Raw genomic sequence first — 13,218 nt, 5'->3', positions numbered from 1 at the left:
AGGCGGAGCTCTGGGGAGCGGAGGCCTTAGCAGCATAATTCTCTATAGCGAGAGGAGGCCTAGCAACTCTCCGGTTTAAGAGCAGTAATTTCACTAAACTTATTGCTCACTAAAAAAAAAACACAGTCATCATGTTTTCAGGCAATTTTGATTTTGAAGTAAGTGACAAAGCGGTGATATCCAAGTGGCTGAGCTGTATACTTCCTTTTCAATTAGTCTTCCCATTAACGCAATAATTTTGTTAATTAAGACTGATTCGCGAACGCGGAACACGCACAAAAACAAGAGGCAGGATTTATAGCACAAACCTATGATAGCCAATCACAACCAATCACAGTGTGATGTAGGCATTGCCTCCGCTCATGTGACTTTCCACCATTCGTGCACAATTACCCCCTACCGCACGCTTTAGGGGACTGTTAAAAGTCAATTGGCTCAGGGGAGGCATGAGATTTTTAACTTTACCTGCTGGTGTCGCTGTTGGAAAGTGATTTATAAAAAAAATTGTGTCAAATTTTGTAATATTTGCGTTGTTTTATTTTTGTAATATGAATTATTTTCTCATCCTATTTTTTTGAGGAGGTACTGCCTCCCTTGCCTCCTTGGAGGAAACGTCCCTGGTGCGTAGAAAATTGCCTACGCACATTTCTATACCCATTTTGTGTGTACACAACGTTTATACATCAGGCCCCAGGTATTTTCTTAATTTAAACTCTTAATTTTCAACATTAATTACACCTCTCACATAACTCAATTACCTTCATAAAATCCATCATCATCCATGCTCCCATATACGTACAAGTATTTCCCTGCCACAAGAGGGAGCTCTGCTTCTGGATGCTCATTAGGTCCATCATAGGGATTATAACTGACCAAAACACCAGACAGTGAGTGGGAAAGAAAACAAAGAAAACAGTAAAATACAAACATAAATATATATGTATATGTACAAGTATGTGTGTAATACATATATACCTTTCACTACTGCTCAGAAAGTCAGTAAGATTTGTAATGTTTTTGTACATTGAACACTATGACTGTTTTCTATTTTAATATATTTTAAAATGTAATTTATTCCTGTGATGGCAAAGCTGAATTACTCTATTTATCAGTGTCATATGATACTCCAGAAATCATTCTAATAGACCTTATTCACAGCAGCGCCATCTTTAATTTTTGATGGGAATGAAAGCAAGCCTGTGAGGGATGGACATGCATCTCTTCAATTGGTTGTACTGTTATTTAATGTGTTTTTGGATTGTTCTGCTGACGAAACACTGCAAAAATATCTTTCCAAAATATTTCAGTAGACAAAAAGCTCCCGACAATATAAGCTGTGGGAAATTATAAGTGATCTAGGAGCTTTATATAGCTTTTTACAGCAGATGTAAGTCTAAAAAAGTCTATCCCTCACAGCCTCGCTTTCATACCTGTCCCCAAACTTTTGAACAGTACTTATATATACTGTATATAGAGGGTAAGTGGTAAGAAAAGTACCTGTAGCGGGCAGTGCAGAGGCGGACCTGACCTGTGTATCTTGCCTTGGTTCTTGGAGCTGGTCTCACCTCATCATCCATCTGGACAGAGGAAATCAGCTGACACACTTGATCTTTATCTTTAAATTCCACACATCACAACATAAATGTACTATGGCAATGTACTATGAGAGTGTTTGTGTGAGGATCATTACATAACATCCTTTTATTTACAGTCCTGCTCCCAATGTGCACAGTGCATGCATGTGTTCATGGATGATCTGATTCATGTATGATTAAGTGCACAGAGCGGAGATGATTATTACCTATTTGCATTGATGTCAATCACATAGCCAGGGAAAATATAAAGCTGAAGTGTGTAATTTCTATGGTGGTGATTGCATCACCAAACGGAACTGCAAAAACAATGACTGTTTTTAAACAGGTTTTGCCATTGGTCAAGAACTCACGCCATTGGTTGAGCCAATTTGGCTGTGTCAGGCTGGCTGAGACGCTCAAACAAACAGCACAATGTTTTTATAGAAGCATCGAGTCATAGTGTTTACAGTTTATTGGCAAAATAAACAATTTAATAATTTAAATGCTTTATAGTCGAAAAAGTTAAGTATTTTAACATTTAAACAATTACACTTTTCACATTTAATTGTTAAATGTATCTTTTTAGTCCACATTCCACTGAGACTTTAGATGCCTAAATGTGTGATTTAGTTTACACATACAGTAAACAATTGGATTTCTTTCCTAAAGCATCAGACAGTCTTCAACCCAAACATCTGATATGAGGTCATTTATGTATCTAATTATAGAGAGAGAGGCCAATTATAAAAGCATGAAATTAGCACATTTCTGCTCTCTTGAGTAAAATACAGGCAGATAAACAGATACTGCTATCTGCTCGTGGCAACCGGTTAACCACCATGTAGCTGTGACGAGTGGTTGGCGGAGGGAGACAAACCTCTGAGAGGGATGCTTGCATGGGGCTGCTGGAGCGACTCTGGGTTTGGAAGGTGGGTTTGACCGACAGCTGCTCTGGCTTGTCAATCTTGTGTTGCTGTACTATGGGCAATTCTGAGACCAGTGGAGTTCCGTCAGATCTCTCATCACCTGCAAGCATGAGTTATAATGGAAATCAATGACTTTGATCATTGAACAATAAGAGGGATCTGAACAAATTTTCCCTGTCCCTGTCAATGACTATGGTTCATGTGTGGGGGGGAAATACACCTCCAACTGTTTAAAAAAAAATGCTTTGCTCACTTTTTTCTGTCTGGTGCTGCAGGCGGTTGTAACTGTTCTCCTGTGAGTCAATGTGGAGCGTATCTGCCGTGTCTGACCCCAGGTGATATTTCTCCAGCTTTTTTGACAAAATATTGCACTGCTCACTCTGTGTCCGGCATTTCTGCTCTAAGTCATGAACCTTGACCTTTGAGGGACAGAGTAAGGAATACACAGGAAAGAATTACTCAAAAGATGAAATCATACATAGGAATAAATACACAGGAGAAATACACTGAACTGTAGCAGTGGTTTGGCTTCGGGAACCAGCAATATTACACAAAATTACACCCAACAATATGCAAAATTATTAACAGGAAAACAGACAATTTTGTAAACACATACACAGCAGAAGTGTGATTTACCAGCCTAGCACATAGAACAAACACTGGGCCAAATACTGTATCATTAGCAAAATCCCTGCTATTAGACATATTACCCAGCATTGAATACATTTGCGACAAAATGCTGTAAAGTTTGATTGAATGCACAACCTGTGACAATAAGAACATGATATGGGAATTGTTTTTCCCCTTTTAGAAGTTAATAAGCCTATTTAATCTGATATCCTTAAGGGATCATTGAAACAACACACTTTAGTGGTTAAAAGCGTGAGATGCAGGGCAGTGGAATGAACAAAAATAAAATCAGTCACTTTATTTTTCAAATGTAACCTTTAACTTGAGTACACTGAATTTAGAACGCTGTGTCATCCACAATACGCTGCAAAAGGCATGAAACGCGAGCACAACGGTCAAATGCATTCATCTAGTGCATGTTTACATAGAAAAAATATGGAAATGCAGTGCAGTGGAATGCAAAAAATGCATTCTGTGTGATTAAAGTTAAAGTTTAAAGTTTGTTGCCATTTTCACAGGTACGTTACAGTACAGGTACATTGGAATTCTTGTGCGTTTCTCAGAGTCAGCTTTTATTTAAAAAAATATATATATATTTTAAGGGAGAGCAAGGAGCAGCAAACATTTTAAGTGCAAAAAAAGAAACTATGTACAAATAGACTTTCTAATTTAAATAAGTACTCATTATAAAAGATAAAATAGATGAATAATATTGCACGTTGTAAACTCTACACAAGTAATATTGCACAAGTTATTACAATGATAATGATAATCCACCTGGATTAAAAACATGGTGTGGGGTACTTCTTACCCTCCTTAATGTCCTGTGCCACTAACCTAAAAGTGGCTGGAAAGAAGCTGTTAAACGGACGGGCCTTGTGAGTGCTGATGCTCACAGGCCTGCGGTGTTTCAAATTGTAGCCTGTGTCCACCCACTTAAACAGAGCATAAGCTGGGTGGTGGTGTTTGTCCCTAAGGATGCTCTGTGCTTTCCTCCTGCAGCACTGTGTCTATAGTGTCCATGGAGGGGAGGTTAGAGCCGATAACCCTCTCTGCAGTTTTTATGACCCGTTGCAGCGATTATGAACAGATATAGACTTAGCTGCATTTGCATTTAGCATTTTTCTTGCGAACCACTTCTGGATCACTAACCACTGGTTGAGAACCACTGAGCTACAGAAATATCTATAGTTTATAAATATGACACACAAAAAATAGAACGATAAATTATCTGCTTGTAAATAGATACCTAAGATAAATTAATTTAATGCATATTATCAGGAAAGCAAATGAATAATGGCTTAACACAGCAACTGCATCAAAGCATGCAATGAGAGCACTTTTTAATGCCAAAGGCATAAGAGGTTTAAATAAATAAATAAATAAATAACACACACACACACAGGTTAAGAGTATTATCTAACGGATCATAATACTTAAACTTTTCCACTGTCTGGCCAAATGTTCTCATTGCTTAACTGTTCTATTTCGTTCCAATCCGGCCCAGCCTGTACGGATATGGTTTCATTTAGGGCTGATAACAGAGATCTTTAAAGAGTAATACAAATGCGTCAGTCATTGCCTTGGTAATACAAGAGGTCACAGGTGATATGAGATGTAAATAGCGACTGCGTTATGGAGGATGATCAGATATTTCTTTTAATGTTATCATTAACTTGTGATAATTTCACTCAAATAGTGCACTTAGCCAGCTACAAAGAAACTGGCAGCCAGGCAACAGACAAGTGACCAATCCTGAGTGGCGACGTCACTTCACGCATTCTACCAGCACGGTTAGCCAAAAAAGAGAAAACGGTTTATAATCGTGCTGTGCTGAACCAAGCTCAAGTGGAAATATAACTGGAACCGTTCCTGACCATTCTGCCATAATTTCACCAGGTCCTAGTTTTACCCCAACAACAAAAGACCTGATGCAACAGGCTGTCACAGCCACAGGAAAAGTTCATTTTGTTTGTTAAACTCTTAACTCTTCAACAGCAACAATTCATGGCCACACAGATGAGTGTAGCAGCGGAGATACTCAACTGGCACACAATAACGCAATGGTTTTAACTATGAGAGTCACTCTCACAGGTCACCCAAAAATGGAAATTCTGTCATTATTTACTCACCCCTAAAATTGTTATTACTGGAAGGTAATCGGTTAATAGTGACTAACATTTCAGTCAGTTCTTTACACAAAGCTATGACTATGGTCTCAGAAACCTGTGAATGTAGAGCAGGGGCGGACTTAACCATTAGGCAAAGGTCGGCAATTGCCTTGGGCCCCGAGCTACCTAGGGGCTGATGCCCGCTGACAATGACAACAATGCTAACGATATGTTACAAGTCCATGGTTGTAGCAAGCTATGAGCTCACCAAGGTCTGGAACTCTGTCATTTTTTTTACATTCAAAAATAAAATGTCAAGCTCTCTGAATGATTAATTAGCCGTTTAAACCACCTCATATGAGTGTTTGAAATTCACGTTGCTGCGAGAAGCTAGCACAGTGAACGGGGCTTGAGAGCACGTTGTGAGTGAGGGCGCGGGTGCAGCCTCCGTGTTGCCAGATCCACCTAATGGAAAGGTGGCAGTAGTCTCCTGGACCGGTTTTTCTGATTTAATGTGACACTTTAGGAAGTTATTAAAGTGGAAAGTTGCATGTTAGGGTTAGTGATATATTAACCTTATTTCCAAAACACAAGCTTTGAACTTATTTCGGATTATTATTATTATTTTGTTTTGTTTTTCTTGTTTTTCGTAGCATTTTACTGTCGGCATTAATAAAAAAAAAGCTTATAGACAAACTGTAATTGCATAAAGCTACCACATTCGGTAAGACAAACGCAATGATCATCGTGATTATCTGTAAGAAATGTATAACACTATCAAAAACTATAGCATAATACAGATCTGTATGAATGAAATTTGCCAAATAACTTACTGGCCAGCTGGAAGACGGCTCATGCTGTTTAGTTAACCTTTCACAAAGTCATCATACAAACATTAATTAAAGCAGTGTTTCTCAACTAGCAATCTATTCAGTTAGCATATTTGTGTTTGATCTGTGTGAATTACAGAAATATAAGACTTGCTAGACCTACTTTTTTATTATTTCTTTGCACAAAACTCTCCAGAAAATGCCATTTAATGGTTTATTTTTCAAAAAATGAAATTTATTTTTATTTTCGTTCTCTTTTAAAGATCGGATGGGGGGCCCCATACTACCTTCGCCTTGGGCCCCCAATTTGCTAAATCCGCCACTGATGTAGAGCATTCAATGCGTTTATAGTGCTTTTGTGTGCTATTTGCAGTAAATAGTAGGAGTAAATTCTAAATATATGGGTTTGGAAAGAGTAAATTGTGACAAAAAAAAAATTCTTTATAAATTAATATTTTCAAACCATGAAAGATTATAAGACAGTAGCCTATGTAAAACTATGTGGGAAAAAGTATTTAATAGGCTACTCAATCAAAAGAATAAACAACTACTATGGCGTTATATGTGTGCCTCAATCCTGAGCGAGTAATTGTAAGTTTTGAGCACAGAGAACTATATTTTGCAAGCACAGTGCATTATATTTTGAACAGAAATTAACAAATCGCAAAAAAAAAAAAATAGTTTGAGCAAAGAAAAAACGATTCCGTGCTCAATAAATGTATTTGCTATTATCCATATTAACGTGCAATAATAACCCCTCTCACGCAGTTTACAGGTCCTCTCTCAAACTTATTCTCTGCGCTCATGTCAAGTCCCTCTCTCTCTCAACCTCTTAATTCTGTGCGCGCTCAACTCTTGACACACACGCTCGCTCAACTTGCAACAGCGTTACAAGTGTGCCACAAAATCAACCAATCGGAAAATTAAAGGTCAATTGTGATTGGCTGTTGGTCTCCAATCAAATCGCTAGTAGAACCAAAGCCCGTCTGGTAGAACTATCTACTACAGCATCCCGGAAGCTTTCTGGAAAAAAAATAGAAAAAAATAACTGACTACAGCGAGACTAATGGATTAAAACACATTTTGGTAAGTATTTTTTATTATTATTAACTTAAAATTGCCTTGTTAGTTTTGTGTATTATAATGCTGTTGTGTTGTTTAACTTATAATATTACAGTAGCCTATATCTCCTATTGTGACTAAAGTTAGTTTGACTTATCCTTTTCAAGTATTCTAAAAACAAATTTAAATGACATTCACCAAGGTTTACTTTTACTTTAGAATATTAAGTTATAATTTCTGGTATACAATTATAAGTTATTAAAAAAATCTGAAATATAAAAAACTGCCACTTCTCCAGATGTGTGTTTTGTCATGGCAAAAATACCTTGATGGTAAGCCATGAAGCTGGGTTGATCTCAGGAAGAATGAGAATGCAGTTGATGCTTTGTTATTTGTTGCAGCATCCAAGTACAAGATCTAATAAAACCACATTAAAAATGTTAATCTTCTTGCAGCTATAAAGTTACATCCTAATTGCTGGCCTTGAGCTTTTAGTTTTGTTTAGTGAACATTCTATGGGTTTTGGTACCTAAATTATTATGTGTTCATATATTTAAAAAAATAACTTGGTTACCTTGCATCTTAGAATACTACATAGTTATTTTTTTCAAAAATGTTTTCCAGTAAGCTTCCGGGATGCTGTAGTAGATAGTTCTACCAGACGGGCTTTGGTTCTACTAGCGATTTGATTGGAGACCAACAGCCAATCACAATTGACCTTTAATTTTCCGATTGGTTGATTTTGTGGCACACTTGTAACGCTGTTGCAAGTTGAGCGAGCGTGTGTGTCAAGAGTTGAGTGCGCACAGAATTAAGAGGTTGAGAGAGAGAGAGAGAGGGACTTGACAGGAGCGCAGAGAATAAGTTTGAGAGAGCACCTGTAAACTGCGTGAGAGGGGTTATTATTGCACGTTAATATGGATAATAGCAAATACATTTATTGAGCACGGAATCGTTTTTTCTTTGCTCTTTTTTTTGCGATTGTTAATTTATGTTCAAAATATAATGCACTGTGCTTGCAAAATATAGTTCTCTGTGCTCAAAGCTTACAATTACTCGCTCAGGATTGAGGCACACATATAACGCCATAAACTACAAGCCAAGAATACTTAGAATACTTACCGGTAATTATACTTTTAAGTATATCTCTATCAAAAGATTGATTACAAGTATAGGCCAAATATGCTTATACTTTTCTGTCAGTATAAATCAAATATACTTAAGTGCAATTTTAAGTATATTTCTGAGAAGTACATAAAGTATATTTCGGAGAAGTATATAAAAAGTAGATGAAATAATACTTTCTTATTTTCAGTTTGAAAGTAGTATACTAATAGCACACTTGAATAAACTTATTTTTCGTAAGGGGTGCCATGGTCCATGTTGTTTGTATGTCTCTAATGAGAAAAAAACTGATATGGGAGGTTGCAAAAAAAAATTCTACATGAGTGAGAGTGTGTGTACCTGCATTTTGTCCATATGGCTCTGTTTAAACACAAAGGGAAAACAAATAAATATAAATCAGAATGACAGGGGTCAGAGATGAAAAATAACACAAAACTAAATAATATAACATAATATTCAACTATGGAAAAAAAGATGAACTAAATGTCTTGAGACAAAATTGCAGGGTATAAAACAATATTAAAGATGGGAAGAGGCAAAAATTATGAAGGTCATAAAAATTAGGAACCACTGGAAGGACGCCCCGTAGGGAACATACATAAGCTCTCCTCAGATTAAGCTGACAGTACGTGACAAGTGGAAGCTTCTCAGACCGGCCCGACTGTCAGACATGGTGGTCTTTTATCAAACACAAGAGGGATCCAGACAGGCATAACCTGTCCCTTCTAAACTTATCAGATAATTGGGGTAGACGGGTCTTTTTTGCACGAAAGGCAGACTCTGCTGACCATGCTATGAGTGTAAATTAGGCTTTCATAGAAGGATGCCAAAGGACAGAACGAAAGGAAGTAGATTAAATTTTACCTCTAGCAGATGCACCACTTCTTCACGCTCTTTCTCAGTTTCAGCTTGAACCTGAAAATAAGAGATAGCGCATTTAGTTTAGCAGTACAAATGCGATTCCATTCACTCAAAACCCGACAAACTCAAACCTCAGAAAGTAACTGCAACGTCAGTAGGACATTATAATCTCAGAGTGATTCTGAAAGATTTGCCAAGATTTATTTGGCAAAGCTACTTCATCTAATTTCAGACAGATTTATTGATCCCAGAGGGGAAATTCAGTATCTGAAGGGCAAAAATGGGAGTCAGAGTTTACAGCAGTTACTGATAAGTGAGTAAAATTACAGTGAAAACTGAGTGTTTGTAGGCAAGCAGGAAATTGAGAGATACATAGACAAGCTATGATTGCCATGCGAGTTGTATCAGTAAGTCATTTGTGCATATATGTCTGCGTTGTGTATGTTAGAGAGGTGAAAGCTCTGTTGAACCCCTCCCCAGGGATCTGCACTGATGCGGTGTCTGCTGTCGGCTCTAATTGCTTTGTTTGCCTGTCGCTGCTCCTTCCTGAAAGGCCGCAGACACAAAGGAAAGCAGCCATGATCCTATCACTGATTTTATCCAGCCCTACTAAGCCAGAATATCTACTGCTTCCACATCAGACCATTTTCTTATCCTTACGTCAACTTCTGCAGAAAGACTGGAAAGGAAGTACGGCATGTCATAATCCTTAGATATAATAAATAACTTTTTATATAATTTTTTATATGGATTTTTTATATAAATTGACAATTAAATATTCATTTTCAGATTTATCCATATATATATATATATATATATATATATATATATATATATATATATATATAAACATATTATGTTCACTAATATTTACCTTGATTTTTCTTTAGTACACTGACTTGTAAAAACTTTATTAATACAAAAATTGTTGGTTGGGTTGGAAATTGCTGATAAACAATTGTATTGAACAAAATGTATTACATTTTCAATAAAACTATTAAGGAGCACAACTGATTCCAACATTGATATTAATAAAAAAAAAATTGTGACACTGATATCACTGAAGACTGGAGTAATGGCTGACAAATTCAAATTTGCTATCACAGGAATAAATTAAATTTAAAAATAGATTCAAATAGAAAAGAGTCATTTTAAATTGTAACAATATTTAAAAATTTTACTGTATTTTTTTAATCAAATATATTGTCTTGCTCAACATAAGAGACTTCTTTCAAAAACAAATTTTACAGACCCCAAAGTTTTTAACAATAGTGTACATAATTAAATTGTAAATACTTTATTGTTAAAAAAAATCACACTTTAATGTTAAATGTTTATATCTAGGATGAGTATAAAACAATCAAAATCAATAAAATGAATTTGAAAAGTTAAATAAATAAAAATCACCTCCTGGAACATATAAGTGGCCATAGTTTAAGAAACACCCAAACTGTGTGTGTGTGTGTGTGTGTGTGTGTGTGTGTGTGTGTGTGTGTGTGTGTGTGTGTGTGTGTGTGTGTTGTTTTTGTGATATATGAGGACACAAATGTGTATAATGACATGCATATTACACTGGTATTACAACTTACACGTGATATATGAGGACATTGCATGTGTCCTCATATTTCAAATAGCTTAAAAAACATAAAAAACAATGGGGTTTTTTTTATGTAAAAATGCAGCATGTCTCCTGTGATGGGTAGGTTTAGGGATAGGGGCAGTGTAGGGGGATAGAATATACAGTTTGTCCAGTATAAAAGTCATTACGCCTATGGAATGTCCTCATATATCACAAAAACAAAGCTGTGTGTGTGTGTGTGTGTGTGTGTGTGTGTGTGCGCGTGCGTGTGTGTGTGTGCGCGTGTGTGTGCGTGTGTGTGTGTGTGTGTGTGTGTGTGTGTGTGTGTGTGCGTGCGTGCGTGTGTGCATAGACCGGTTTGAGGATCACTGAGGTTCTTACCTTCTGCAGAAGGCTGATCTCCTGCTGTCTGGAGTTGAGGAACACCAGGGCCTGCTCATGCTCTGCCTCCAGTTGCTGCCGCCGATCCGCAGCCTCTCGCATATGCTGAGAAATAGAAAAACAGAAAGAGAAAAAAGGGGATTGTGTTAGAATTAGGACGTGTTTGTAGAAACCCCTGCTTTCTTAAACATACATTGTAGAACAAAACAATTAATCACTGTTCTGACCTGCTGTTTTCAGGCTCTGGACAAAGATCTGAGAAACAACATCATGAATAACCACACAGGCACTTTAACAGACACATTAAGCGCAATAGTGACAGTGAGTGATGACACCAACAGCCATTGACGGGAAGCGCTTGGTAAATACAACATGTTCTGTGAAAATGCAGAAAACCGAGAATAAAAACTGATGAGTAAAAAAACACAACACACAATGACTACTGTAATAGACCGCTTCGGTTAAAGTTTCTTTCTCCTTTATTCAAGATGAAGTTAAACCGGACAGGAATTGGAACAAACATATCAGATGTGTTGTGAGACTTAAAAACTTAAAAAAGCTTATAAGGTCTAAGATCCATCTTTTCTCCCCATTTCTCTCACTGTCCGCACCTCCATCCTCTTCAAGAAAATTAAAGCCTCTTTTCTTTGGTGACTTTGGTAGAAGTGTTTTAAGCACGAAGCATTCACACACCTTGCGCACTCACATGCCTATTCAACTCGATGCTTTGCATAATCATTCAATTATGAGCAGCTGAAGAGCTTCAGAGGACAGGAAACTACTCGACGTATTTAGAAAGATTCTAATGAACATTTAATAAACTAGAAAGCATAAAAGTATGAATTGCATGAGTCATATCAACATATATTTAAAGGGATAGTTTACCCAAAAATGAAAATTCTGTCATCACTGGCTCACACTCATGTCATTCCAAACCTGTACGACTTTCTTTCTTCTGCAAAAAAACACAAAGGCAGATATTTTGAAGAATGACTGACCAAAAATAAAATAAAAATGAAAAAACACGAGGGTCAGTAAACAGTGACAGAATTATCCTTTTCGGGGGAGACTATCCTGTTAAGAGCTTAAGATTTAAAATAGATGGTTTGCCCAGTAGACAGTTCAAATGAAACATTTCAGATGGAAATTTAAGAGGCAATTTTTTTATTTCAAAGAAAATCTTTTATTACAGTCCTGCTGCTTTGCCTGGAATGATTATGCATTTCTGAGGAGCAAGAGAGAAATCTTCAGACAACATCACAAGGAATTCTGACATTTTACAGAAAACAGTTTTCTACTCAACTCATTGCTATACTAGTTCTACTTTTTCTCATCTCACCTCATTTATCACATAATCAATAATAAGAAAGGTAGGAGAGATAAATACATATTTATCCCTTTAAAGATGAGCAGTCGATTTCTTGTTATAAGAACTTTTTTTCCTTTCAAGATACATGACATAAGCAGTCAATAAGCCGACAAGTGCAGAAACAAGTCCGATAAATGAAACATAATTATCTCAGCTGATATCGTTTTTTCCTTTAAAAGCAAGACCCTGACATTATGAAAGATGATCGTAAACATTACCGATTGGTTTACTAGATATGATAAAAGCTGTCATGGGGGAAAAGGATTTTAATTATATGATAAGCATTCAGTTTACAGTATTTTGGTCAGAGCAAGCCAAGCCAAGCCAATCTCTAAACTCTTCTAAAATGAGTAGTATTCTTAATATTAAAGATATTTAATAACATTTGCAAGATTAATTGGATCCTGGTTGGACTTGAATCGATAATCGATCCTTAGTCAATATGCAAGAATGATCTTACCTTTAGGACTCGCTCAAGGTTCTCCAGTTTGTCTTGGAGCTGAGCCTTCTCCTGCCTGGCCAAGTCTCTCTCTTGACTCACACAACCAAAGGCCTTTCTGAGCTGATCATAGTCTGACTTTACCTACGGAGTGAAAGAGTTGGGGAGAGATGAGGATACATGAACTGTCTAAAGCCCCAAAAGTCCAGCTAAACTTACAATAATGTCACTTAAACAATGAAAAGCAGAGTTAACAGAGGAACCTTGGCCAGACTTCAGCTGTTGGACATTTAATAATGGCCACAACAAAGGGAAGCAAAACGGCTGACTC

At 36.8% G+C, this 13,218-nt stretch overlaps 1 protein-coding gene across 1 annotated transcript in view; it reads right to left on the bottom strand.

Moving 5' to 3' along the window:
• The window catches only part of rimbp2a (RIMS binding protein 2a), a 147,834-nt gene that overhangs the window by 15,603 nt on the left and 119,013 nt on the right, over window positions 1–13,218 (bottom strand). Inside the window, exons 5-12 of the mRNA XM_056268210.1 lie at window positions 12,909–13,031; window positions 11,080–11,184; window positions 9,123–9,173; window positions 8,598–8,618; window positions 2,754–2,919; window positions 2,452–2,600; window positions 1,498–1,577; window positions 759–868 (exon numbers count right to left, since the gene is read on the bottom strand). Coding sequence (XP_056124185.1) covers window positions 759–868; window positions 1,498–1,577; window positions 2,452–2,600; window positions 2,754–2,919; window positions 8,598–8,618; window positions 9,123–9,173; window positions 11,080–11,184; window positions 12,909–13,031 — 805 coding nt within the window. The remainder of the gene's footprint in view (window positions 1–758; window positions 869–1,497; window positions 1,578–2,451; window positions 2,601–2,753; window positions 2,920–8,597; window positions 8,619–9,122; window positions 9,174–11,079; window positions 11,185–12,908; window positions 13,032–13,218) is intronic.

The sequence above is a fragment of the Rhinichthys klamathensis genome, unplaced genomic scaffold, assembly GCF_029890125.1.
Source record: "Rhinichthys klamathensis goyatoka isolate OS25496 unplaced genomic scaffold, OSU_Roscu_1.1 h1tg000270l_1, whole genome shotgun sequence".
NCBI lineage: Eukaryota > Metazoa > Chordata > Actinopteri > Cypriniformes > Leuciscidae > Rhinichthys > Rhinichthys klamathensis.
The sequence above is the reverse complement of the archived record's forward strand: the minus strand, read 5'-3'. Positions and strand labels throughout refer to the sequence as shown.